This window comes from Coturnix japonica, chromosome 28 (assembly GCF_054131305.1).
Source record: "Coturnix japonica strain WE chromosome 28, WE-NBRP24, whole genome shotgun sequence".
NCBI classification, from domain to species: Eukaryota; Metazoa; Chordata; class Aves; order Galliformes; family Phasianidae; genus Coturnix; species Coturnix japonica.
In genome coordinates, this window is record NC_140690.1 from 3302604 (window position 1) to 3329680 (window position 27077).

Below are 27077 nucleotides of genomic sequence, written 5' to 3' on the forward strand. Positions count from 1 at the left end.
GCCTGAGCAAGAAGCTACAAAGGACAGCAGAACCACCTGCAGCGCTTTCTCGGAGGTGGCACCAAAAGCTGCTGACTCAACGGTCCAGTTTACCGGCACAGCCGTGATTTCCCTGTCATGGACGGTGGAGATGATGGAAGTGAACTGGACAGGAAGGACTTGTGCTGCGTTAGAAGCAAAGAGGGCTTCACCTGTGCAGGACTTGGTGTATGGCAAGAGCTGGAGACGCTGCGTTCCTTCAGGGTGTGTCTCGTGAGGTCCAGGCCTGGTGTAGGGTTAGGTTGAAATAGGGCTGGCTGGGACTGGAGAGGGAGGAGGTGACGTAGCCCTGGGGTTTGGCTTCTCCTTGGGTCTGACTGGAGGCTGAGTGACTGATTGCTAAGCGGCAATCCTGGGCACTGGGGCTTCATTTTGGGGTGTGGGCGGGGTAATAAATACAAGCCAAATCTTGTACGCAATAAAATTGAAGCGAACTTTCTAAACCTGGTGCTGCCTCTTTCAGTAGCTGGTCAGAACGTCCCTCGCTCGGGCTGGCAATCACAGGGCGATGAAGCGGTCGGCTTCACGTCTCTCCCTTGACATGGTGCAGGTTTTCCCCCATTTCCTTGTTGGTCTTCCCAACCTGTGGCCTTTCAGCCAACCCGTAAGTGCTGGTGACAGGCTGTGAGCATCTCCTTGCTCTCTGAGGACTGACAGAAAGAAACCAGAGGAGGGGAAGCAGCCCGGCAGGAAGAAGGGTGTCCCGTGCTCAGCCCCTTGAGTTGGCCTCTCTTCCCTGAGGGCTCTTTCAGCTTCTGATGCACCGTGTGCTGCTGTTTGCCCTGGGAAGCCCAGCTGCACGCTGGCAGCCGTGGCCTGTGCATCAGCCTCCCCTTGAGGCCCAAGGAGTTGTTTGTTTTTATGTATTCAGTATTGGTGTGGCATTTTGTTGTTTAGTTCAGCTTTGAGATCAAGGGGTAATTTAACACCGTTGGAAGTAATTGGGGTTCAGGAGTAGCACATGCAGAATTTTGATCACGCAGCAAGTTGTGATTTCTACTGTGTTGAAGAACTGGCACACACATATACGCCTGCAGCCGGAGCTTGATTGACTCTCGTCAATACGGCCTTCCAAAGCCCGGCCCTGGGGAGCTGTCCAAAAATTTTCCAACATTTTGTATTACCTAAGTTTATTTTAAACAGCCAAGGAGGAGTAATCTCTTAAAGGCTTTTTTAAAGGCATTGGACTAGGTTTTGATTATCACGTCTCAGGAAGCTTCTGCATTCCACCTAGTGCTAATGGGATAAATCAAGAGCAGATTACACAAGAGATTCAGGCCTTGCTGCCAGTCTTTTATGAATCAGAACTTTGTTTCATGTTGCCAGATATTCTGGTTTCCTTTTCAGGAGATTCCTTTGCTGTATATTAAGAAGGCCAAGGGCATCCTGGCCTGCATCAGAAACAGTGTTGCCAGCAGGAGCAGAGAGGTGATTGTCCCCCTGTTCTCAGCACTGATGAGGCCGCAGCTCGAGTGCTGTGTTCAGTTTTGGGCCCCTCAGTGCAAGGAAGACATGGAGGCCCCGGAACGCGTTCAGAGGAGGGCAACAAAGCTGGTGAGGGGTCTGGAGCACAGGCCGTATGAGTTGAGGCTGAGGGAGCTGGGATTGTTCAGCCTGGAGAAGAGGAGGCTCAGGGGAGACCTCATTGCTCTCTCTAACTTCCTGAAGGGAGGCTGTAGTGAGATCCGGATGTAGTGTGTAGGTCAGATCTATGAGGCAGGAGCTGCTGTGGGGCAGATGTGGGTCAGATCTATGGGGCAGGAGCTGTTGTGGGGATGATGAGGGTCAGATCTATGAGGCAAGAGCTGCTGTGGGACAGATCTAAGGGGCAGGAGCTGCTGTGGGGCACATGTGGGTCAGATCTATAAGGCAGGAGCTGCTGTGGGGCACATGTGGGTCAGATCTATGAGGCAGGAGTTGCTGTGGGGCAGATGTGGGTCTGATCTATGGGGCAGGAGCTGCTGAGGGTCAGATCTATGGGGCAGGAGTTGCTGTGGGGCACATATGGGTCAGATCTATGGGACATAAGCTGCTGTGGGGCTGCTGTGGGTCATATCTATGGGGCAGGAGCTGCTGTGGGGATGATGTGGCTCAGATCTATGAGGCAGGAGCTGCTATGGGGCAGATGTGGGTGAGACATATTGAACAGGAGCTGCTGTGGGGCTTATGTGGATCAGATCTATAGGGCAGGAGCTTCTGTGGGGCAGATGTGGGTCAGATCTATGAAGCAGCAGCTGCTGTGGGGCACATGTATGTCAGATTTATGGGGCAGGATCTGCTGTGGAGATGATTTGGGTGAGATCTCTGGGGCAGGAGCTGCAGGGGGGCTTATGTGGGTCAGATCTATGGGGCAGGAGCTGCTGTGAGGCTGATGAGGGTCACATCTATGGGCCAGGAATTGCTGTGGGGTAGATATGGCTCATATCAATTGAGCAGGAGATGCTGTGGGGCAGATCTATGGGGCAGAAGCTGCTGTCGGGTATATTTGAGTCAGATGTATGGGGCAGGAGGTGCTATGGGGAGATGTGAATCTGATCTATGGGGCAGGAGCTGCTGTGGGACAGATCTATGGGACAGGAGCTGATGTGGGGCTGATATGGGTCAGATCTATGGGGAAGGAGCTGCTGTGGGGCAGATGTGGGTCAGATCTATGGGGCAGGAGCGGCTGTGCGTCAGATCTATAGGACAGGAGCTGCTGTGGGGCTGATGTGCATCAGATCTATGGGGCAGGAGCTGCTGTGGGGCAGATCTATGGGACTGGAGCTGCTGTGGGGCACAAGTGAGTCAGATCAATGGGGCAGGAGCTGCTGTGGGGCTGATGTGGGTCAGATCTATGGGGCAGGAGCTGCTGTGGGTCTGAAGTGGGTCAGATCTATGGGGCAGGAGCTACTGTGGGGTAGATGTGGGTCTGATCTATGGGGCAGGAGCTGCTGTGTGGCTGATGTGGGTCAGATCTATGGGGCAGGAGCTGCTGTGGCGCTGATGTGTGTCAGATCTATGGTTCAGGAGCTGCTGTGGGGCAGATGTGGGTCAGATCTATGGGTCAGGAGCTGCTGTGGGGCAGATTTGGTTCAGATCTATGGGGCAGGAGCTGCTGTGGAGATGATTTGGTTCAGAACTGCGATGTGACAGATGTGGGTGAGAGATTTTGAACAGGAGCTGCTGTGGGGCTTAAGTGGATCAGATCTATAGGGCAGGAGCTCATGTGGGGCAGATGTGGGTCAGATCTATGGAAAGGAGCTACTGTGGGTCTGGTGAGGGTCAGATCTATGGGGCAGGAGCTGCTGTGGTGCTGATGTGGTTAAGATCTATGAGATAGGAGCTGCTGTGGGGCAGATGTGGGTCAGATCTATTGGGCAGGAGCTGTTGTGGGGCACATGGGTATCAGATCTTTGGGGCAGGAGCTGTTGTGGGGCACATGTCGGTAGATCTATGTGGCAGGAGCTGCTGTGGGGCAGATGTGGGTCAAATCTATGGGGTAGGTGCTGCTGTGGAGCTGATGTTGGTCAGATCTATGGGGCAGGAGCTGCTGTGAATCAGATCTATGGGGCAGGATCTGCTGTGGGTCATATGTGGGTCAGATCTATGAGTTAGGAGCTGCTGTGGGTCAGATCTATGGGGCAGGAGCTGCTAAGGGGCACATGTGGGTCAGATCTATGAGGCAGGGGCTGAGGTGGGTCAGATCTACGGAACAGGTGCTGCTGTGGGGCTTATGTGGGTCAGATCTATAGGGAAGGAGCTGCTGTGGGGCAGGTGTGGGTCATATCTCAGGGGCAGGAGCTGCTGTGGGGCTGGTGTGGGTCAGATCAATGGGGCAGGAGCTGCTGCGGGGCTGATGTGGGTCAGATCTATGGGGCAGGAGCTGGTGTGGGGCTGATTTGGGTCAGATTTATGGGGCAGGAGCTGCTGTGGGGTAGTTGTGGGTCAGATCTATGGGGCAGGATCTGCTCTGGGGCACATGTGAGTGAGATCTATGGGGCAGGAGCTGCTGTGGGGTAGATGTTGGTCAGATCTATGGGGCAGGAGTAGCTGTGGGGCATATGTGAGTCAGATGTATGGGGCAGGAGCTGCTGTAGTGAAGATGTGGGTCAGAACTATGGGGCAGGAGCTGCTGTGGTGTAGTTGTGGGTCAGATCTATCGGGCAGTATCTGCTCTGGGGCACATGTGAGTGAGATCTATGGGGCAGGAGCTGCTGTAGTGCAGATGTGGGTCAGATCTATGGGGCAGGAGCTCCTGTGGGGCACATGTATATCAGATCTTTGGGGCAGGAGCAGTTGTGGGGATGATGTGTGTCAGATCTACGGAACAGGTGCTGCTGTGGGTTTATGTGGGTCAGATCTATAGGGAAGGAGCTGCTGTGGAGCTGATGTTGGTCAGATCTGTGGGACAGGAGCTGCTGTGTGGCTCATGTGGTTGAGATCTATGGGGCAGGAGCTGCTGTGGGGTAGATGTGGGTCAGATCTATGGGACTGGAGCTGCTGTGGGTCTGATGGGGGCTAGATCTATGGGGCAGGAGATGCTGTGGGGGTGATGTGTGTCAGATCTATGGGTCAGGAGATGCTATGGCGCTGATGTTGGTAAGATATATGGGGCAGGAGCTGCTGTGGGTCCGATGTGGGTCAGATCTATGGGGCAGGAGCTGTTGTGGGGCAGATGTGGGTCAGATCTATGTGGCAGGAGCAGCTGTCGGTCAGATCTATGGGGTTGGAGCTCCTAAGGGGCAGATGTGGGTCGGATCTATGGGGCAGGAGATGCTGTGGGGCTGATGTGGGTCAGATCTATGGGGCAGGAGCTGTTGTGTGGCTGATGAGGGTCAGATCTATTGGGCAGGAGCTGCTGTGGTGCTGATGTGTTTAAGATCTATGAGACAGGAGCTGCTGTGGGGCAGATGTGGGTCAGATCTATGGGGCAGTTGCTGCTGTGGGGCAGTCGTTGGTCAGATCTATGGGAGAGGTGCTGCTGTCATGCTGATGTGGGTCAGATCAATTTGGCAGGAGCTGCTGTGTGTCAGATGTGGGTCAGATCTATGGGGCAGGAACAGCTGTGGTGCTGATATGGGTCAGATCTATGGGGCTGGAGCTGCTGTGGGGCAGATCTGTGGGACAGGAGCTGCTCTGGGGTAGATGTGGGTCGGATCTATGGGGCTGGAGCTGCTGTGGTGCTGATATGGGTCAGATCTATGGGGCTGGAGCTGCTGTGTGGCTGATGGGGATTAGATCACAGAATCACAGAATCGCAGAATCACAGAATGACCCAGGTTGGAAGGGACCTCATGGATCATGAAGAACAAACCCCCCTGCCTGGCAGGGCCACCAAACATACACCTTTACTAGATCAGGTTGCCCAGGGCCCTGTCCAACCTGGCCCTGAACACCCCCAAGGACGGGGCATCCACAACCTCCCTGGGCAGCCCGTTCCAGGGCCTAACCACTCTCCTAGTAAACAACTTTCCCCCTAACATCCAACCTAAATCTTCCCTCTTTCAACATAAATCAGTTTCCCCTAGTCCTGCTATTATCAGCCCTTTCCAAGAGTTTACTCCCCTCCTGGCAGTAAGTTCCCTTCAGGTACTGAAAGGCTGCAATGAGGTCACCCCGCAACCTTCTCTTCTCCAGGCTGAACAAACCCAACTCCCTCAGCCTGTCCTCATAGGGGAGGTGCTCCAGCCCCCTGATCATCTTCGTGACCCTCCTCTGGGCCCCTTCCAACAGCTCCATGTCTTTTTTGTACTGAGGGCTCCACACCTGGACACGGTACAACAGATGGGGCCTCACAAGAGCAGAGTAGAGAGGGACGATCACCTCCCTATCCCTGCTGACCACCCCTCTCCTGATGGAGCCCAGGATCCCATTTGCTTTCCGGGCTGCCAGAGCGCACTGCTGGCTCATGTTAAGTTTCTCATCCATCAGGACCCCCAGGTCCTTCTCTGCCGAGCTGCTCTCAAGGACCACTCCTCCCAGCCTGTACAGGTGCCTGGGGTTCTTCCAACCTAAGTGCAAAACCTTGCACTTTGCCGTGTTGAACCTCATTAGGTTCACTCAGGCCCACCTTTCAAGCCTGTCAAGGTCCCTCTGAATGGCATTCCTTCAACTGCACCACTCAGCTTAGTGTCATCATGCACACACACCCATGTGGACAAATTCTGTATAATCATCTCCTCACTCTGGTGATCAAATCTCCCCGAAGAAGGATCCTGCAGCTCCACCATGGCACCTTCTAACTGAGGAAGAGGACCTTTGGTGAAGAAAAGAGCACTTGGGCAGTATGAGTCTCCAAGCACATGTGCTTCGCGTCTCCAGGCTGCTGCTGAGACCCAAAGGTGCTGTAAATCCATGTAACTACCTTCACTTTTGCAGTATGACTGAATTAGGCACAGAAATATGGATAAAAGAGGCATTAAAATCAGAGCAGTTGGCCTTCAAGGCACACAGCTTTCAAAATGGCTTGGAGAGCAGAGCAAACTCTTTGCAAGTAACTATTACCACACAGTTCCATTTGGCTAAGTCAAAACATGTGCATTCTATTCGAGTATGATGATCTTTACATGCAGTTTATAACTGTAAAAAGGTATGTTTCAACTTGGGGAGAGGGGAGCTGTGGTGAGAGCCATGGTTTGGAATCCTTCAGGGCCAGCATGCTTATCTGTGAGTCTGAGGGAGACGCCTCCAGGCCAAAGCAGGTGCTACAGAGAGAAAGGTTTGACACAAATGGTTTTATTTGACTGCTAGAGACAAATGAGTAGGAAGAAGCTATGATTTCTTTGCTGACTGCTGGTAAATCAGAACTGCAGACTGTAGGAGAGCTTAAAGGAGCAGTAGTAGGAGTGTGAATGAATGCTCTCTGTTCTGCACTAGGATGGATGTGTGACCAGCATGACATACCAATCTTCCACTCCCAAATCATGCTTTCCTGGAGGGCCTTCAAAACACTCTCACTGAGCCAAAAAAGACACTTTCTGGGCAGGGAAGGTCCCCAGAATGCCCATAGCCCCACCTGAGCACCTGACAATGGCACTCTGTGCCTGCCTCACTGAGCCTCTTTGTATTTTCACCTCTGCCCAGCATCATGTAGAAGGGCTGCCAAGGGCTGTGTGCCTGCGTGCTCCCCTTGTGACAGCATTGTGTTGTAGGTGCCAACAAAGGGAAAGCACGGACAGTGCAAAGTAGCTGATAATTGCATTAAATGGGACTGTTTTGGCAGCACTTTGATTGTGTGCTGAACATACTTACATGGATCTTCATTAATTTAGGGGCTAAAGAGAGGCTGCAGCTCATTGCACAACATTCAGAGGTTCCCTCCCACATGCAAACGCATCTTTTGAAAAGCCAAGCCTTGATCTCGTTTGAGGTACCTTAGAAAATGTAACTGCAGTGGATCTGCTGAAGCTGAATTACTTGTGGAGAGAACATATTACATGTCTTCCCTTAGATCTAGTCACTAGTTATCTCACATGTGCTGTTGTATTAGACAGAAAAAGCACAAAATGGTGTACTTCCTCTTGTTCCAAAGGAAGTGACAGTCGTTATTCTTTCCAGCAAATGTAATTGCATCAATTGTTTCTCACACAATACTCACAATTAAGGTTTCCAAAAGAACAGCTAAACTATAAAGCAGAGGGGAGCTGTTATTCACAGGTGTTGGATTAGATCTAATTTATGAGTGTAGCAGAAGCTACTTAGATGCGGGTGCTTAAAGCACATTCCTTCCTCCTATATTCTGAAAGAATACTTAGACCACTCAAGGATATTTCAATACCCTGAGCTTTTCCTGGAAATGCTTGAATATGGCGTAGGCAAACGAGAGATAAAGGAGAATCTTATAGCACAGGCAGATGACTAATGATGGTGCAAGCCATAAAAAAACACAGGACTGCTAACAAGGGAATGGAGATCAGCTGAGTAACCAAAAGAACAGGGTTTCAAATATTCATTTTTACACAAATGCAATTGTGATAGAGTAGGTGCATTATTCCGAGGGAAGGCAGAAAGTGAGATAGAGTAAAAGCTCTGCACTGTGCTGGTCACAGCACATTCAGCATTTTGCAAGCAGCTCCCAGCTGCATAGAATTGAGCAACACACCCATGAGCAGCCCACAGCACTGGAGGTGCTGCTGCCCTGCTGTCACCTACAGGTTGTGCTTAAAAGTACTACTATATGTGAATACTTATGCTGCAGCTCTCTCCAGCTCCTCCAGATCTGAGCAAGACTGGATCAAAGAAGGGTAAGGTGCCCTGTTTTTTGAGGCAGCAAGGTTTTTTATTCATAGGGGAAAAGAGGTGTAGTCCAACATGAACATGTGCCTCTAAAATCGTTGTCAGTCTTCAAGGGAGGGAGCTGGAATTTCATCTGATTAATTTTTCCCCACTCTCAGTTCTCAGGAGGGTCACCGGCTGAGGAACTGGCAAAACTCTTTTCCCATTTTGTTTTCAACCTTTACCTTTTGTCAGCTCACTCTGCATCTTCTAGATCCCAGCCACCCCCAGTTTCCAAACACACCACCTTCTCACCCATCCTCTGCTCATACATGAGGTACCGCCAGCTGATGTTTATTCAGCTCAGAGAACAGCAGCGTATCTAACGGTCTTTAGTTATTAACACAAAAATCTTACCATGTGCTCACACCAAGACAATCTGGTACCATCACCCTTTCAGGTCATGCAGCAAAGCACTTGTTTGACTGCTTTTGAAAGATTCTTTTTCTTGCACTATCCCCTCAATACTCTTCATGTTATCTAGATGAGAACAAGCCACATCTGCTTACATCTCCTTCCAGATGTAACAGCCCTGGCAATCCTAAGGCATACTTCCTGATTGCACTGCTGCAACCAGCATTACACATACAGTACTGCATAATGTAGCCAAGTGTGGGAACAACCACACAGCCACAGGCAAGCTGTCACCTCAAAAGGAAAGTTCGTTCATGTTTTTCATGGCGCTGGGACTGCAGAGTGCATAAGTGAATTCAACATTCTCTGTATTATTACCAGAATTCAACAGGGATGGAACCTTTACAGCACAAATAATTTTGTTTGAGCACAGGCTTTGAAGACTATAAACTATTTGACCATTGCACGAGTTAGAAAATAAATTCTAAGTCTTGAAATATTCTCTACATACTTAGGAGTAAAATGCCCTACATTTTGAGCAGTTCTGTTGGCAACACTGTGAGGTTGCTACCTCTGGCTTTGAACGTGCTCTTGAACCAGGAGGAGGATCTGTGCTCTTGTCCCCTTAGAGAGCATTTGTGCTTTTTCTCATGAGTTTCCATTCTTTCCATGCTAAAGAGGGAAGGTGATGTGCCTGTAAACATGTTGTAGTTTAAACCTTCTGGTGCTGCACGCAGGTGCTGTGGGAGGGATTACCTTGTTTGTGGCAGTCTGGGCTGGGGGTGTGTTTGTGTGAAGATCTGCAAGGTGATATTTGCTCCTCCCAGACTTCTTATGGGACATGCACGCATGCAAGCAAATATGTAAAAGAAAACCCACTTCAGGTGTGTTGCATTGCTCCAAAGGAGTGTAAGAAAGGAAAACACCAGTTACATAATAGAAGTATTCTCAAGAAGGAATTGTTTAATCACAAACACCTTTCAGTCTTAATAAAACTAAATTAGATCTTCTCTAACAGATCAGCATTTTATCCACAGTTGTTATACACACAAAAAAAGAGAAAAAAGTAGATTATCGTTTTAAAATGTAGCATTGCTATTATAAAAGAAAGGCTGGATGTTCTGCTGGTACAGCTTCTCCCTCACAGTTTAGCATTAAACTGTGTCAGCATCTTCTCTAGCTTCAATGCTAGTGCCATGTTACCTTTAATCCTTAATTTTCCTGACATGAAGGCCATGGTTGGCTTTAGTTTACCTAAAAAGAAGACACAGAATCATCAGGAAAAGGAAAGGAACTGGAGATTGCGATATCATATAGTAGTTACTTTGCTACCAAGTTCTACTGTAAAAGCATCAGAAAAGAGGTTCAACAGATTGACTGGATGCTTTCTGAAGCTACACTCTGAAAAGTTCAATAGCTACTGAACAAAGCAGTAGATATTTTTATTATAAAATCATGGACTCACAGAGTGACTTACGTTGGAAGGGAATTTAAAGGCCATGCACTTCCAGCTACAGCTCATCCAATTCCAAGACCACAAAGAGAGGTGAGCCTGTCAGCTCATCCATCAGCAAGATGTTTCCTGCCACCAGTAGCTGCCTCAGTTCTGCCAAACCCGTTTGTTACTCACCAGTGAACATCTTCACAAAGTCGCCACTCGACATGCTCATCACAACATCAGCTGCTGCAGGAGGCTTCCCAAACCCAGCACTCCCACTGCTGGTTTTCAGGTCAAGGTACCAAGTGCCTCCTTCATCACCTGAGTGGAACAGGGAGAACCTGTGGCAGCACCACAAGGACTGATGTGCCCTGCCCTTTGCTACCCCCGCCTGCTTTTCTCTCCCATCTTCGTGCTAGACGTGCTGGAGGTGCTGTGCCAGAAGCTGCCCCGCGCTCTCTGTGCAGACAAGGTCAGCCCCAGCAGATGCCCCACAGTGCCACAGTGTCAGGGGACAAGGCAGTGGCTGCTGGTGGAGCTGGAGGCAGCAGGGGTTTGGAACAGAACTACCATGCTGACCCTGTGCAGCACGGCCAGCAGGGTGACACAGCAGAAATGAAACACCAGGAAAACACACCACAGTCCCCAAAAGAGCAGCACATGCTGCTGATGCAGAAAGCATCTCCCTGTGACAACAGCAGCAGGGTAAATCCCACATGTGCTGAAGTTGGCTCTGAAAGGCAGCATCTTACAGAGCACACCCAAAGATGTCCCTGTTCCTAGACCAGTTATAAAAGACAAGTATTTACATGTGAAAATACAGACTGACTCTTGCTAGAAAAGTGAGCATTTGAGAATTTTACAAGTGATGGTCTTACCTGACAATTCAAACTGAAAGACGCCCTGCGTGGATTTCACTATTTCTTTATTGAGTTCTCCCTGAATAACTCTGAATGTTTCTGCAACAGGCCCCGCTGAAGCTGATTCTTTATTAAGCTTGGCTCCACCTGATGCCTGTGAAGCACCTAAAAGAAACAGATGGATTCTCTGTAAAATGCTGGAACGCTCTATCTCACTTATCTTTCTAAGAATATATATGTTTTCAGCAGTTCTTCTGCAAAAGCTTCTAAGGTGTGAATCAATTCACTACTTTAATCAGCAACTTTCTACACTGCAGTGAATGTGCTCATTTAACATTAAGAAAGAGCATTTGCAATTTATAAGGCATGTAATGCTTAGCAGCCCCTAAAAGCCATGCAGAAGGTCAGTGTATCAGGAAATAATTATTCTACTCAGTGAATTGCTACTGTGTTGGAGATCTGGGCAGTTGGCAGTATCAGTTCCTGGCAGAAAAGTCTAAGTGCGCACTCACAAATAGTATTTTCAAGGGAACTGGGCTCTTTTCAAACTTAGCCTCTTTCTTTCCTATATTTGTTTTGGCACTCCTATAAAACATATTCAGTATTCCTATTTGCCCTCCAATAGAAACATCACTATTCTGAAAAAGTGAACCTGATGCTTTTGTAAAAAAACAACTTCTCTATTTCATCTTGTAGACATTCACATCATGTACGACTGTGAGAACTTCATGTAGGAATAGAAGCTTCTCAAGTTCTCACACTGCAAGAAAGATGTAACACTCCTGCAAAATATGCTGATTGCTTGTGATTTTTTTACAGCAATATTTACTCATAATCTTCATACCACTTAACTCTGGTGGTAAAAAGCAAAAAGGTTGTTCAAAACAAGGTGCTGATTATGAACTGTGAAAGTTGCAGACACTAAAGTCACTTCCATAAATCAAACAGCCCAAATACAAGAGATTTTGCCACATAGCTTGAATGTAGTCCAAAAGTAACTTGAAATAGAGGAGGCATTCATTATCATCACAAATAATCGACATGTACATGCAGAGGTTGCCCTTCCACGGCCTTCTGATTATGTGGCTGTCATGTCAGTTTCAGCATCCAAGAAGAAGTCAGGCATCAGGGGGTGACCTAAAGGGGAGTTGAACAATAACAGTAAGCCCAAGTAAGGGTGAACAGCACAAACAGGAATCCATTCTGAAGGCAACAGCACCTCAATTTACCAGTAAATGAACTACAGGTTGAAAGAAGACGAGGTGACATGTTTAGGTTCTGGTACATTTAAAATCAGACCCAGAAGCCTCTTACAAATTCAGTCAGAAACATCTGAAGATGAAGAAACACTATCTCACTATTTGGTAAATAGTAATACATGCGCTTGTGGTGCAGGTCTATTTTCTTTTTGCTAATGGGTTTAAAATATATATATGTATATATATTTATATAGGCATTGATTATTAGAGCCTCAGTGGACTATTATGTGCTTTCCCAGAATCCACATTCTCAAACGTGAGGCAAAGCATCTTTTGACTGAGTCAAAGGAATATATCCATATTCCCCATATGGCCTTCCTTCCTTCGCAAGCTTCTCATTTTAAAGATCTCTTTTACCTGGTGCAATTGCATAGACATCAAAATCCTTAACGCCTTCTTCTCTCAGTAGAACTTCATCAATAATGAAGTTTCCAGTGAAAGTTTTCGGCTTTGTTAAAATGCAATATGCAGCATCTGCAATTATGTCAGTTTTTCTGCACTGCTTCTCTATTCCGGATCCTCCCAGCATATCCATAGCAGCTGTATGTATGGCTGGAAAATTCAGAGGACAGGAAATTACAAGTTTAACACTAATGACATCACATACTCATCTCTTTGGCAAATGCATAAACTTTATTCTCCTCTCACATGAAAGTAAATCATGAGAAGACTAAACTGTGAAATACCATCAACCAGCGAAGAATGGTCAACCAGCAAACAATCCTCAAAGTGTAAAGATTCCCTTACTTGAAAAGTATTAAAGGAACCAAAAGAGGAATAAAGGGAAGAACTCCTTGTAATATTCATATTATGCAATGCTTCTATCAATACTTTCCACACAAAGACTTCCTCTGGCTTTATTCAGGACATGAAAAACTAACAGGACAACTATCTTTCTCAAAGTGAACGTGCATCAGCAATTAACATTTTCTGCAGCCATTACCATACTGAAAATCTCAATTTTAGCCCCACAATAACTTGTGAGATAACAAAGTGACTCTAAGTTAAAGATGAGAAACCCAATAGCACAAACTCAAACTTTTCCTGGCTTATGCTCCTCTACTTTCACATTACAGCCAATTATTATTGTTCTAAATATAGCAAAACTATGGGCAAAGACTGATATGAAAAACCATCTACTGTCCTGCAATCTGCACATCCTTCCATCTATTTCATACAAAGTGCTGCTGGTTTTCCATTAATTCATACATACAGCATCTTCCACTTTGACCCTGCAGTACCTCTACTACTCATTCACACTCTTACATCCTTTTGGCAGGCTACCTCTTTCACTTTTAGTTAAATCGAGAGCTCGTAACATCTCACTATCAGCATATTTTCTTGTTTCAAGGAGCTGGATGAACCAATAGAACCATACTAGCACAGTGTCAATCTCCAGCATTGAAGCTGATCACATATATATGATGTTCTTTAAATTAAAAACTTTGTAATTGTAATGTAGATTCTACAGAAGTCACCTCTCTCACTCTCTAAAGTAGTTAACTTTTGTTTTGGCAGATAAACCTTTCAAAACAACATTTTTCTTCCTAGACTGAACATTACAAACTTTTATACTTCAGAACATGAACAGTTTTCATCAAGGAAACACTGATACATACAAATTTTGAAAGCTCACTTGCTGCTTCTAATGCTTTCAAGACACTGGTCTCTTTGTTCAGCAGCTACCAAACCTTCAACAGCAGCCCTGGTCCTCACTGACCCATGGACAATAAACTGGAGCTAGTATAAGATGGGCACACCAAGTTATTTTTCTGCTATGCGGCCCTTCAGTGTGCTGTGACTTGCAAGAAGTGTTGGATGGTTGTGTGAAAAAGCAATTGATTTCCCACTCAGCCAAAACTTTTTTTTTTTTTACATCTACAGAGGTACATATCTTGTCAGCTTCATCTATTTCCTGGCAATCTAACTAGCTGGGGATTCTAAATATTGACATAAATGTCCAATACTACTCAGGGATGGTGTGCAAACCAAAGTTTGAGTCATGTTGAAAGGAGCAGTGACAAGACAGGAGAAAAAGCAGAATGTGCTCAGGCTGAAGGCAAGTTTAAGTGAAAATAGGAAGGCAACAGTGAGAACTAGGAAAGAAAGCCAATACCCACACAACATCTTTGATCACAAAAAAATACACAGAAGTGCTCGGTGTTCTGAATCAGTCCTAAATAAGACCACCTGTATAGGACAAAACACAACAATTCAAAATAATCACCTGTTTTAGGCCATAAAGCATTGACAGCAACTTCTCCTTTAAATTCTTCTGCCACTCCCAAGACACACATGGACATGCCATATTTAGAAATTGTGTAGGCTACAAAAAGCACACAAAAATCCCATATTTAGTAGGATACATATTTAGTCTACACATAGAATTTTACTTTTGAAGGATGTAAGTCACGGAAAAATCAACTTTCTGGGGTCAAAGCATCATCTTCCTAGAGTACAGAAACTCTCCCAGCTCCTACCACCCCCTTCAGATACAAACTGACCCTTTTACATGAGTATTGAATTGGGGAGGGAAAAAAAAAAGGAAAAAAGCACGTTGTAAATCCTTTTTGTATACTCTGAGAAGAGGATGTTGCAGAGAAGGAACATGGACTTGCAAGAGGAGTTTAACCATGTTCCAAGTGTTGAAGTTTAAAAGATAATCCACAGGTTTAAGATGAGCAACATATGTTCTAGCCCAAAGACGCAATTGGGGCCTCCTTCACTCCTCAAAGATAATTTCTATTTAAAAAGACAGCAATGAGCTTTATCGCTATCAAATCAAATGTGGAAGCATAGAGAAAAAAAGATTTTGCCTTCCTATCTCTATTGGGAATAGAAAACATGGTGTAGTATTAAGAAATCCTATGAAAAACTCTTATCTCTTACCTGCAGAACCTTCTTGGAAATATAAAGGCCACGCTAGGGGCATGAGATTTGTACTGTGTTTTATCAGAAAACAATTTTCTTTCACCTTTTCTTTCAGTGCAAAACACTCTGAGGAACCATTCCTGTCAGTCTCTTGTGAGCACTAAAAACACAATATCTGGAATTCTTGGCTGGCACTCCTGCACACGTCATTAGTTACTCACACATTTCTCAACACATAACAGCAAAGGCAATGGATGCTACTTACCACAGTGATTTTTGAACCACGTGGGTTTCATATTCAGAGGTGGGCTGAGGTTCAGGATATGGGGGTTCTTACTTTTCCGTAAGTGGGGAAGGCACGCTTTAGACCTGGAAGAGAGGAATCAAGCAAGACAGTCATCTCTTATTTTACAGAGCATTTACCACTACAGCAGAGCAGTAGTTTCACTTTCACAAAGGTCCAATGGTGAGCTGAAACCCTTCCCTTGTAATCAAGTATTTAACTGATGAAAAGAACAGAAAAAAACCTGTCCTATCTCACTTATCTCAAGAATAGCATTCATGTCTAACAGCTGGGCTGCATCCTCCAAGCTGTGCAGCAACTTCTACTAAAGCAGATATTCCAGATGTTCGGAAGCAATAGTCTCCTTGTAATAGTTCTGGAAAGGGAGTAAACCATGATGTGCTAACAAGCCAGATTACCAGTGTAGAGAATCATCTAGTCCCATATTTCTTACCTTCTGCTCACATATTTATCTCATTTTTAAAACCACATTTGAAAAATAATACAGTATATATGCGTTTAGTTATTATTACTCTCTGCACCAAGATCTCAGACAAACTGAGACAGCATTAAACATTTTGTCAAAATGGCTTTGCCTCAGCACTTACGTGAGGTAGGTTCCTCGTACGTTGACATCCATCATAAGATTGACCTTCTTGGTTTCTGTTTCCAAAGTGCCGGTCAAAGAGATGGCGCTTGCATTGTTCACCAAAATATCAATCCCTGGTTTTAAAGTAAGTCACCTCACATTAGCAGTGAAATAAGAAAAAACAGGAGTAAAGCAGGTTAGGCTGTTCTTTCCTCTTCTTCTTCATTGAATAATCTGCTTGGTAGACTCCCCTGCCCCTCAGCATACCTCCAAATGTCTTCACAGCTTTCTCCACGGCGCTGATAATTTGCTCTTCTTGCCTCACATTAACGATGCATGGCAATGCCTTTCCTCCAGCTGCTTCAACTGCGTGATTAGAAAAAAGCACACTTAGAGCTTTTCTTGTACAAATCTATGCCCTGTGTACCTTTCTCCATCCCAAAACCTAGAGTTGCGGTGCAGACACTGGATGCTGACCAGAGCAGTAAAAGAACAGAAGAGGGGAAAAGCAGATACAGGTAAGACACCTAAAAGAAAGAAAAAGAGCAGAAGAGAAGGAAGGATACAGTTAAGAACAAAGGACAGAAGATGGAAAGTGCTATAGAGGATTGGACTGGACATGAGCAGATCAGAGCTACACCAAGGTGTGGCTTCTCCCTCTGTCCCTGTCCACCACTGGCAACATCCCCCAATGACAGGGATGATGCTGCTCCAGCAGCTGATGGGGTTGTGGTCTGGGGTTACGTTCTATGCAGAGCCTCCAGAACCTGCTACAGACCTCCAGTTCCCTGACACTTCTTTTTTTTCCACGTGTCTGCACACAAGGAACAGGTGTTCTCTATGCCCTGCATACTGGTAATTAGTGTGGGCAATTACTGTGTGGGAATTGGGGGAGGGAAATTCAGGGGTGGGATAGTGAGGAGGAATTGGAGGGGGCTGGGAAATTGTTTGGGTGGGATTGTAGAGATCAGATATGACTGTTAGGATGGGGGATATTTGGTTGGAAATACTGTCATTTCTATTACTCATTGGTTTGTATAAGTTATTAAATGCTTTATGTTCCCTCTGCTACATCTCTGCTTGCAGTCATTTGTGCAGTGACAAAGGTCCTCAGCTCTACATGCCCACCTCCAAGGTAGGATGGAGCACCACAGATGGCAGTGTTCCACAGCTGCCACCAGCAGCCCCAGCTCGTCCCTCCACACCTGAGGTGTGAGTGGCTGTGAGAGGAATGTCTCTGTGGAACTGCAGCTCATTCCTCCCCTCTGATGGGGGCAGAAGGCATCTGCATTTCCCTCATGGCTCTTATTTCCTGTGTTACTGTGGGAAATGAGCTGAGCCACTGTGCCTCCCTACTATGGCAAGCTCTGCAGCTCTGCCACTGTCTTTATACTCAGCTGTTCCTGTGTGTAATGCTCCACACTTGGACCCTGCAGAGCCCAAAGGCCTCCTTGGCTGCTGTTACTCACCTGGACATTGAGGGTGCTGTGTCTCCAGTCTGTACCTGCTTCCAGGTGGCACTTGCAAGACACTGCGAGTCCACCTGGTTGGAACTGCAGTCAACAAACACAAATGTGAAAGAAATAAGAAAGGATTCTTTCATTTCACAGGCTTTCATCTCCATTGAAAGATGTTCTGCTGTGCAGCACAGCTGGGAGCATTTCATATGTGCAAAAAAGGGGGATAGGCCCTTGCTGTGCCCGGCCCCCTTCCGGCCCAGGCCCCAAAGCAGCCCCGACTGTGCTGGGTTCCCCTCTCACCTGGGCCCTGCAGTGGCCTCAGCTGTGCCTGGTCCCCCTCTGCTCTGGGCCCTGAGCTGGCCCCAGCTGTGCCTGGTCCTCCTCCATCCTGGGCCCCAAGGCCCTGCCTCTGCCTGCTCCCCCTCTGCTCTGGGCCCTGAGCTGGCCCTAACTGTGCCAGGCCCCCCTCTGGCACAGGCCCTGCCTCAAGCCCCGCCCCCTGTGGGCAGCAGTGCTAGTGCCTGTTGGTTTTGCTCTCTTCCCTCTTCTTTCCCTGTTCTCTTCACAAATGCTTTCAGATCCCCCAGGATGACGTGCACTGATACTGCTGCCTTCTTCCTGCACAAACTTTCTGGGCAGCTCAGCTTTTTCTACAGAGCAGTGTGCCTTTGGAAGTGCTTGGAGGATGTAAACTAACAGCAAGAGAACACTGGGCTCTTCTGGGTCTTTCTAGACATGGCAAAGGGACAGGAGAGAGTGCTCAGCCTTGAGTGGTTGCTTGTATGCAGAAATCACAGTTGTCAACATCTGTGCTGTTTTGCTGTAGGCAGTAGTGTGTGACAAGAAGCCTACAATTACCAATTTAGTTAACGTAATTAATTGTAACAGTTCCCCTTTCTTCTTCCCTTGACACTTGGGTTATGGAGTTCTCCTATGCTATGTGCCGGTGTAATACCTCTGAGCCACAGCACTGTTGCGTTTAGCAAAGCTCATGGCAACAGGCTTTGGCCAACCTCAGAGCTACGTAGATGATGAGAAGATATCCGATGATAGGAGAGAAAATGAACAAGCTCCAAGGTAAGTGTTGTTTTTTCCTTCTAGTCAGCACGCCATCGCTAAATCTTCCATGCTGTGACTTTTATCTTGATAGTGATGATCCCTTAACCTCACACCTTTAGCACAGCACTTTCTGTGGAGATTCCCACCAGTGACAAAGTATTAGTGCCGCTTTTCTGCCTGTTTCTTTTTTGTCTGTATTTTCCAGAATGTGGGTATTTCTTTCATTGCCCACAAACACTGCCCAGTGCAGGAGGAGGCAGGGACAAGAGTCAGGAGCAAGGGCAGAATAGTTTCTCTGTTAGTGAATGGAATGCCAATGTTTTCTGCATATGGACTTGCCATAGTGCTTCTTACAAGGCCTAACAGTGGGATGAAATGTGCCCTGAAGCAGGTGTGCTTGCAGGAAGGCAAAAGATAATTGCAGATAATGCTAAGGGGGGGCAGTAAGATGATCAGAGGGCTGGAGCACGTTTCCTGTGAGGACAGGTTGAGGGAACTGGGCTTGTTGTGCTTGGAGATGAGAAGGTAACAGGGAAACCTCACTGTGGCCTTCTAGTATTTGAAAGGAGCATATAAACAGGCAGGGGAATGGCTGTTTACAAGGGTGGATAGTGATAGGACAAGGGGGAATGGTTTTAAAGTGATACGGGGACGTTTAGGTTGTGTCATCAATTTACAAGCAATGAGCCGATAATGTTCCAATTAGAAACTTTTATTAATTGTAGCGGGTAAAACAAAAAGGCAATTCAGCGCTGGGCGACAGGGGAATCCTCGTTCCTCCAACTGCCGCGCCTTCCCGCCCCTTGCAACTTCTTTTGTAAGGTCCATCCCGAGTGTATTGTCCTTTAATTGGTCGGTCGTGATCGTTCCACTTGGTGTGTCGTTCCTTGGTTGGTCCTTCCGTGAAACTTTGTATCCATCGGGGCGCGCTTTGCCTGTAACTATGCAGAGTACACAATCTACCCATAAAATTAGAGTGTTCTGCAACCCTTGTGGCCTCCATATTCCACCATCACATCCCGGTCCTAATGAACAAGCACTCCACCACAATGCTACCACATCCCGGTCTTAATGAGCAAACATTTTATCACAGTCCCCCCTTTTCTTTTATTGTACTATTTTGTTTTGCTCATTAAACCGTTTTAGTTCTTGTCGACTCCATTCTAGAGCATCCTCTTCTCGTTCCCCATCAAGGGGTTCATATCTTTCTCTAATTACCATTAGGTGGGCTGCCTCTAGCCTGTTCTTAACGATAACGATTAGTCTATTTAAAATACAGGGTCCAAAGGTCAAACCTAATATTATCATAATAACTGGTCCCATTATTGTGGATAATAATGTAGTGAACCAGGAGGAACCATTAAACCAACTCTCATACCAACTTCTTTGAGACTCCTGGGCTCTTTTTCTTTGTTCTAACTGTTTTCTTAGTTCAGCCATTGTATCTATTGCTACCCCCGTTTGATCAACGTAGGTGCAACATTGTTCTTTAAGAGCCACACATAGTCCCCCTTGCTGCAATAGGAGAAGATCCAACCCCCTTCGATTTTGTAACACTACTTCTGATAAAGACCGTACCGATTTTGTAAGCGCATTGATGGCTTCATCTATTTTCTGTAGATCTTCATCCACAGATTGTCTAAGGGTTTTCAGTCCCTGTGGCTGGTTTATTAAAGATGCTACTCCAGTCCCCAGCCCGGCCCCTCCTATAGTTAATAGCATTGCAACGGTTAGGGCTGTGAATGGCTCCCTTTTAATCAGGTGATGTTCAGAGGTTTCTTGTTGACTGATCACATAATCTTTAGGGTGATATATGATTCGTGGAACTATAATTACTTGTACACAGTAATTGGTGGTTTGATTAAATATCTTAGTCGATAAGCATGTAGTGACCCCTAATTTGGCACATATCCATTTAGCATTGTCTGCGGGTAGGAGCCAGTCTGAGGGTTTCTCCTGACTTTGTACTTCTATAGTTTTATTACATAGATGTCGTTTTTCTAGAGGTACAGTTCCCACACACACACCATTTCCAGTAACATGTGCTAGAGTTATCCCTGGAACATTAGGCCTTCCCTTTTTCCATAGGCACTCTGCTGGGTTAGTCCCATTTCTTCTCCTAATCTTCGCTACGGACCCTATTGCTTCATAAAAAGGGGGTCTTATATCATAGCATAGCCAACACTCCTTAGTTAATTCTGGGTAGGTGTTGTTTAACACCTTGAAACTAGACTGAATTATTTTCCAAAGGGTGCCATATTCGGTAATATAAGGGCTTGCTTCGGTCGGGCCTACAGTAACAGCTTCTGTCTTATTCTGATTGTTATTTATTACTACGTTAGGTCCTATACCTATTGGGGGGTCTGGCGGAACTCTTTCTTTTTTAATAAGGAAATGGCCCCCTCGGTCTCTTCCAGGCTCCCACATTCGTACCCCCCAAGTCTTTCCTATCCACCACACTGTGTTTTCTGTTTTAAGGATTTTTATCTCTAAATGTTGGCATGTTACTTCACCAGAGTGAGTCCCATGAGTCGGAGGTGTACAACCTGAGGGACCCCAACTAATTGTTATATATTCATCTTGTCCCCCCCCTGGCAGAAATCCCAGTGAAACCGTTTCACAACCCCAGTATGCACAATAATATTCCCCTGGGTAATTACAATAACTTTTCCCTGGATTTGATGCTGGGCAAGCATAGATTGCCTTGCGATTCAGGCATGGTTGTGTTGGTACTAAGTCACATACTTGACTTTTAAGGATGGGAGCGCCTGGGGTCACGTCTGTGCTTATCACCTTCTGATCTTCCCCTCTGATTAGGGACCACTTAAATGGCTCATGTGTCTGTACCTCTGTACCCCAACCCTCATTAATGAGACTTAATATTATTATCAATTGAGCTAGTTTTAGATAGGCAGTTTTCCCACTGCAGTAGTGAGTCTTTAATTGCTCGGGGGAGTTATTTCCAGTCTTGGGGTATCTTCTGGATCCTAAATCTTTGGATTCATTCATAATGGAGCAGACTCCTCCACATGTTTTATCTCCTCTGCCTCGCCCATCGACTCGGTTGCCTCGAGCCATGGGGTGTATAATCTTCTCGGCAGCAAGAGTATTCTTCAGGAGGGGCTGGTTTTGCTTCCCTTTCAAGTGGGTCTTTGGGGTACTGCACCCTATTCTTTTTCCCACTGGTTATACACTTAAGTGATGCTGGTAAGGATCCAAATTCACCCCCAGGTTTACCCCCTTCTATTAAAATTTCCACGGCCACTCTGAAGGCTAATAACCAATTTGTGTATTCCTGTTTTCGCAGTGGGTCCACTACCTTTCTAAAACATATCCCAACAGTTGCATTCACAATAGTCAAAATATTCCCTTCTACATTAAATTCTATACTGATACGTTTATACAATCATTGTTAATTCATGTTCTCATTTTCCTTGACGGAGGGTTTCGTGACAGTTTTACTTTCAAATCACCCGCTGGACTAGTGACTCTCCATTCGTGATTTTGTACTGGACCCTTAACACGACTAGCATGTGTCCATCCTTTTTCAGCAGTTCTGATGGCAGTATTGGTAGTCAATAATACCAGACAGGGACCTTCTCAGCGAGGCTGCAGTGTGGTTTCTCTCCAGGTCTTTATCAGAACCCAATCTCCAGGCTTTATCTGATGGAGGGTAATGTCAAGAGGGGGTCTTTGAGTCAATTGTCCCTTTTTCCACAATTCCTGTTTATACTTCATTAATTCCGTGATATAAGCTTGAATGTTCTTATCTAACACCCCCGGGTGATCTTTAGGGGTTCCCGCATCATATGGCATATTCCTATGTCAGCCCGGGGCTGGGCCCTAAGGTTTAAGAGGGCAAGGGGAATGCATTTTATCCATGAGAGCTTAGTTTCTAGTGTTAATTTGGCCAATTGCTTTTTTAGTTCCCCATTCATTCTCTCTACTCACCCTGAACTCTGTGGGTGCCAGGGAGTATGTTCTTCCCATTTTATTCCCAAGGCTTCAGCTATATTTCTAGTGATTCTTGATGTAAAGTGTGGTCCTTGATCTGAATCTATTACTTCTGTTACCCCATACCTAGGGATGATTTGTTCGAGTAATATTTTTGTTACTACCTGAGCTGTTGCTTTAGTTGTGGGGAATGCCTCTACATAATGTGTGAGGTGGTCTATTATGACTAATACATATTTATATCTTCCTACTTTAGGAAATTCGGTATAGATAGTGCCCTCTTTTCCCTGTAATCTTTTTAGTGCCTGTAAAACAGCATACAGCTCGCAAGCTTGAGCTGACCAAGTGTTACTCAAGGGTCCTGATTCCAATACCCGGAGGGTCTTTCCATCTACTATTGCATAACCTGATCTTCTCTTTCCCTCCACTACTCTAGAGGATCCATCCACAAATAATTTTTTCCCTTCTCTTAATTCTTCTTCCCTGCCCAATCCTGTGTTAAAACCCCATACGCTGTACCACTGTCTATGTTAACGAATAAATAAAAGGGTCTTTTTAAGTCAGGCAGGCTCAAGACAGGGGCATTGATGAGATCCTCCTTCAGCTTTTGTAGATTCTCTTCATCTTGTCTATCCCACTTTATTAATCCATCGGTACTGAGCTTTTGATATAGGAACTTTACTTTACTGCTATAATTTTCGATCCATTGTCTACAATATCCCACTAATCCCAGCAATTGTCTTATTTGTCTCTTATTGCTTGGCGACGTCAGGGACAATATTCCTTGTATCCTTTCAGGATCTATCTTCTTTTCTCCTTTACTCAGGTAATGCCCTAGATATCTAACCTCCTCTTCCACAAATTGCAATTTCCTTTTTGATACTTTAAGTCCTTTCAGTCCCAAAAAGTTCAGCAATTTAATACTTTCTTTCCAAACCTTTCCCTCATCCTCTCCAGCAATTGATAGATCATCTACATACTGTATTAATTTGGTATCAGGATCTAGCTGATACTCTTGCAGGATCTGTTCTAGGGCTTGCCCAAACAAATTAGGGGATTCTGTGAAGCCTTGGGGGAGTACAGTCCATCTTATATTCTCTCCTCCTCCCTGTTTTCAGGCTTCCTAAATTTTTGCTGTCCTGGAATTCGATTTTGCGTCCATCCCCCCATTTTCCTTTCCAATTCCCTACTTTCTCTGACCGCTGTTACCATCATCCTAACCTGCCTATTATGTCTTTCTTCCTCCCTTCTTACATATACCTTCTGAGCTTCCCTCAAAAGTTCATCAAGCCCCCGATCCTGCCAATTTTCTATCTTTTCTAGTTTCTTGCGGATATCTTCCCAAGCCTTAGCTACGAACTGTGTTTTGAGCAGAGCCTGGCCTATCGGTGTATCGGGATCCAATCCTGAATATAGTTGTAAATTCTTGCGTAACCTTTCTAGCCATTCAGTGGGTGTTTCCTCCTTCTTTTGTCTTTCATTAAAAGCTTTATTTATATTCTGACCTCTTGGGACTGCCTCCCTAATGCCCTGGATAATGATAGTTCGCAGGTCCTGCATGTGAGTCCTATGATGTTGATTTTGATGGTCCCATTGCGGATTCTGTAAGGGCCATTTAATATCCGCAGCAGGCCCGTGGGCATGTTGAGCATCCCAAATGCGCATCCCTGCACGCCTAATCATACCTCTCTCTTCTGCTGTGAACAGTATACTTAGAATAGATTGTAGTTCCTCCCAGGTATAAACATTTGGCCCTAAGAACTGATCTACTCTGTCTGCCACCCCCAGGGGATCTTCTAGTATATTACCCATTTCCTTCTTAAAATCTCTAACATCCCCTGAATTTAAGGGCACTGATATAAACCCCATCTGAGGTTGTGGACCTCCCATGGGCATTTCTCTTAAAGGGTAGAGGTTATTTTGTCGTGCCTTTGCCTGTGTCACAGGCCCTCCCCCTTCTATCTTTTGTACTTCTCCCTCTCTCGAATCCATCTGCCCATGATCCAACTGAGGAGGAGAAGGTAGGGGAATTGCTGGTGGTACAGCATATGGTGGGGGTCCCACTAAGGCCTCCTCTTCCCTTCGAGGTTTACGTTTTTCGACATCTTTTTCTTTTCATGTCAAATTAAAAATGGGGACTCCTAAACCCTCTGGGCGAGTGACCCATACTGCTGCATAGTCACTTTCTTCTTGATTGAAAGGGGTTTTGGAGTTTACCCAAAAATTTAATTGCTGTTGTACCCAATCTTCATTAGAACCATACTTAGGCCACCATACTGCCGGGCCAATTTGTTGTCCGCTCCAAATTTCTATACAATAATAAATCATCTTTGCTTTATCTTTATTTCTTGTTCCTGGATAGTGCGTCCAGGCAATTAGCATGAACCCTAAAGGTGAGTCCTTAGGAATGGATGGTCGTTTAGAAGGGGTGGGTGGTTTAGTTTTACACTGCCCCATCTCGTTCTTTACTTCTTGCTCTCTTGTTTTATTCAACGTCTGTAGCTCCCCCTAGTGCCCGTAGCTCTAGGGGAACACCTAAATAATAATCATCCCTAGTGCTCGTAGCTCTAGGGGAACACCTGAATAATAATCATCCCTAGTGCTCGTAGCTCTAGGGGAACACCTAAATAATAATCATCCCTAGTGCTCGTAGCTCTAGGGGAACACCTAAATAATAATAATCATCCCTAGTGCTCGTAGCTCTAGGGGAACACCTGAATAATAATCATCCCTAGTGCTCGTAGCTCTAGGGGAACACCTGAATAATAATCATCCCTAGTGCTCGTAGCTCTAGGGGAACACCTGAATAATAATCATCCCTAGTGCTCGTAGCTCTAGGGGAACACCTGAATAATAATCATCCCTAGTGCTCGTAGCTCTAGGGGAACACCAAAGAATAACCCTCCATAGAGCCCATAGCCCTAGGGGTTGTGGTGGTGAAAGGGTCCCGCTTATACCCTGTACCCACCCTTCGGCGTGCCCTCACTCAGTGTTGCATTCACTCGCTTCCCCCAGGTCGTGGCCCACGCCCTCGCGGGCAATGGGAACCGCACTACTGTGGGGTCCACACTCGCTCGGGTTAGTGCCGGCTGCCGGCCCCCCTTCACAAGCACACAACACTCGCCACACGCCGGATTCCCAACCCAGACCGGACTATACTCACCTGTCCTGCGTCTTCGTCCGGACTTTCGTGCACGAAATTTAAAGGGTTAACCGGTTTTTCCTTGCCTTTGTGTTTTAAATTTCGGATCGTCGGCAGGAGTAGGGCGGGAGGATAGGAGCCGAGGCCGCCTATTTAGGCGGGGCGCCCCCTCAGGCTCGTACCCACGCCAGTATTCCCGTCCGAGTCACGGCGCCAAATTGTCATCAATTTACAAGCAATGAGCCGATAATGTTCCAATTAGAAACTTTTATTAATTGTAGCGGGTAAAACAAAAAGGCAATTCAGCGCTGGGCGACAGGGGAATCCTCGTTCCTCCAACTGCCGCGCCTTCCCGCCCCTTGCAACTTCTTTTGTAAGGTCCATCCCGAGTGTATTGTCCTTTAATTGGTCGGTCGTGATCGTTCCACTTGGTGTGTCGTTCCTTGGTTGGTCCTTCCGTGAAACTTTGTATCCATCGGGGCGCGCTTTGCCTGTAACTATGCAGAGTACACAATCTACCCATAAAATTAGAGTGTTCTGCAACCCTTGTGGCCTCCATATTCCACCATCACATCCCGGTCCTAATGAACAAGCACTCCACCACAATGCTACCACATCCCGGTCTTAATGAGCAAACATTTTATCACAGGTTGGATATTAGGTTGATGTTTTTCACACAGAGGGTGGTGACACACTGGAACAGGTTGCCCATGGAGGTTGTGGATGCTCCATCCCTGGAGGCATTCCAGGCCAGGCTGGATGTGGCTCTGGGCAGCCTGGTCTGCTGGTTGGAGACCCTGCACACTGTGGTCCTTTTCAACCCAGGCTATTCTATGAGTCTATGGCTGTTTTTAACACTAAAATGCAACTTGGCTTGTAATTGTTTCTAAAATTATCTGGTTCGTCCTGTTTGGAATGTGATATTTCTACAGCAGAATGATGCAGAAGTGAAAAGGCTCGAAACGCTACTGAAGGAAATTGCCGAATGTCAGGACAACCTCGAGGAAGCAAATGAATCCATAAGAAAACAATTGAGATGAATTGTTTCCTATGGCCAGACCGCGGGGGGGCAACGAGGTGGCCGCCACCCACCCCCCATCTCCGTCCCCTTCATCCAACACGAAGGGGGTGATGATGGCGGGGGGCCGAGCCCCTTCTCACACCAACTGGCTTTCGGGTCTCACCCCCAGCGTTTCCCACATGGCGTCGAACATGCGGCGTCGCCTGGAGGCGTCCCAAGGGGGGGGGAGGGTCGCAATTGAGCCGCTACGGGTAAAGGAAGGGAGAGGAGTCGGAGACACCCCCCATCGCCCGGGGCCTTAGAAGCTGAATAGGGCATTGACCGGGAGGAGTGTGTGTGGGGGGGAGAAAACGGGAGGGGCGCAGGGTGAGCCTTAATTCTGCTCCCCCCGACTCCAACCGCACCGATCAGCCCTGAGCCCCCCCCCACCTGCAGCAGCAGCGCCAGGATGTGGAGGCGATGAGGCGGGGTCGCGTCGTCGGGCTCCAAACGGAG

At 46.5% G+C, this 27077-nt stretch overlaps 1 protein-coding gene and 1 long non-coding RNA gene across 2 annotated transcripts; both read right to left on the reverse strand.

Annotated features, from left to right (window-relative positions):
* Positions 1-9589: 9589 nt before the first annotated feature.
* On the reverse strand, positions 9590-16383 carry LOC146756060 (hydroxysteroid dehydrogenase-like protein 2). Its single transcript, XM_085524787.1, has 8 exons — positions 16374-16383; positions 16214-16312; positions 15966-16080; positions 15340-15443; positions 14431-14529; positions 12561-12755; positions 10963-12081; positions 9590-10405 (listed from the first exon to the last, which is right to left on the reverse strand). The coding sequence occupies exons 1-7, from the start codon at positions 16381-16383 to the stop codon at positions 12023-12025; spliced, it is 681 nt and encodes a 226-aa protein (XP_085380913.1). The 3' UTR covers positions 9590-10405; positions 10963-12022.
* Positions 16384-19161: 2778 nt separating this feature from the next.
* Positions 19162-25907, reverse strand: LOC146756061 (uncharacterized). Its single transcript, XR_014937693.1, has 2 exons — positions 25583-25907; positions 19162-22128 (listed from the first exon to the last, which is right to left on the reverse strand). It is a non-coding gene; the product is annotated as an uncharacterized LOC146756061 (long non-coding RNA).
* Between the last annotated feature and the right edge of the window lie 1170 nt (positions 25908-27077).

What these genes read in the sequence shown, in the direction of transcription:
- LOC146756060 (XM_085524787.1), bottom strand. An exon ending in GTGGTTCAAAAATCACTGTG is followed by an intron (nt 14,530 to 15,339) that starts GTAAGTAGCATC and finishes TGCTTTTTGTAG; the next exon opens with CCTACACAATTTCTAAATAT. An exon ending in TGTCTATGCAATTGCACCAG is followed by an intron (nt 12,082 to 12,560) that starts GTAAAAGAGATC and finishes ACTCCCCTTTAG; the next exon opens with GTCACCCCCTGATGCCTGAC.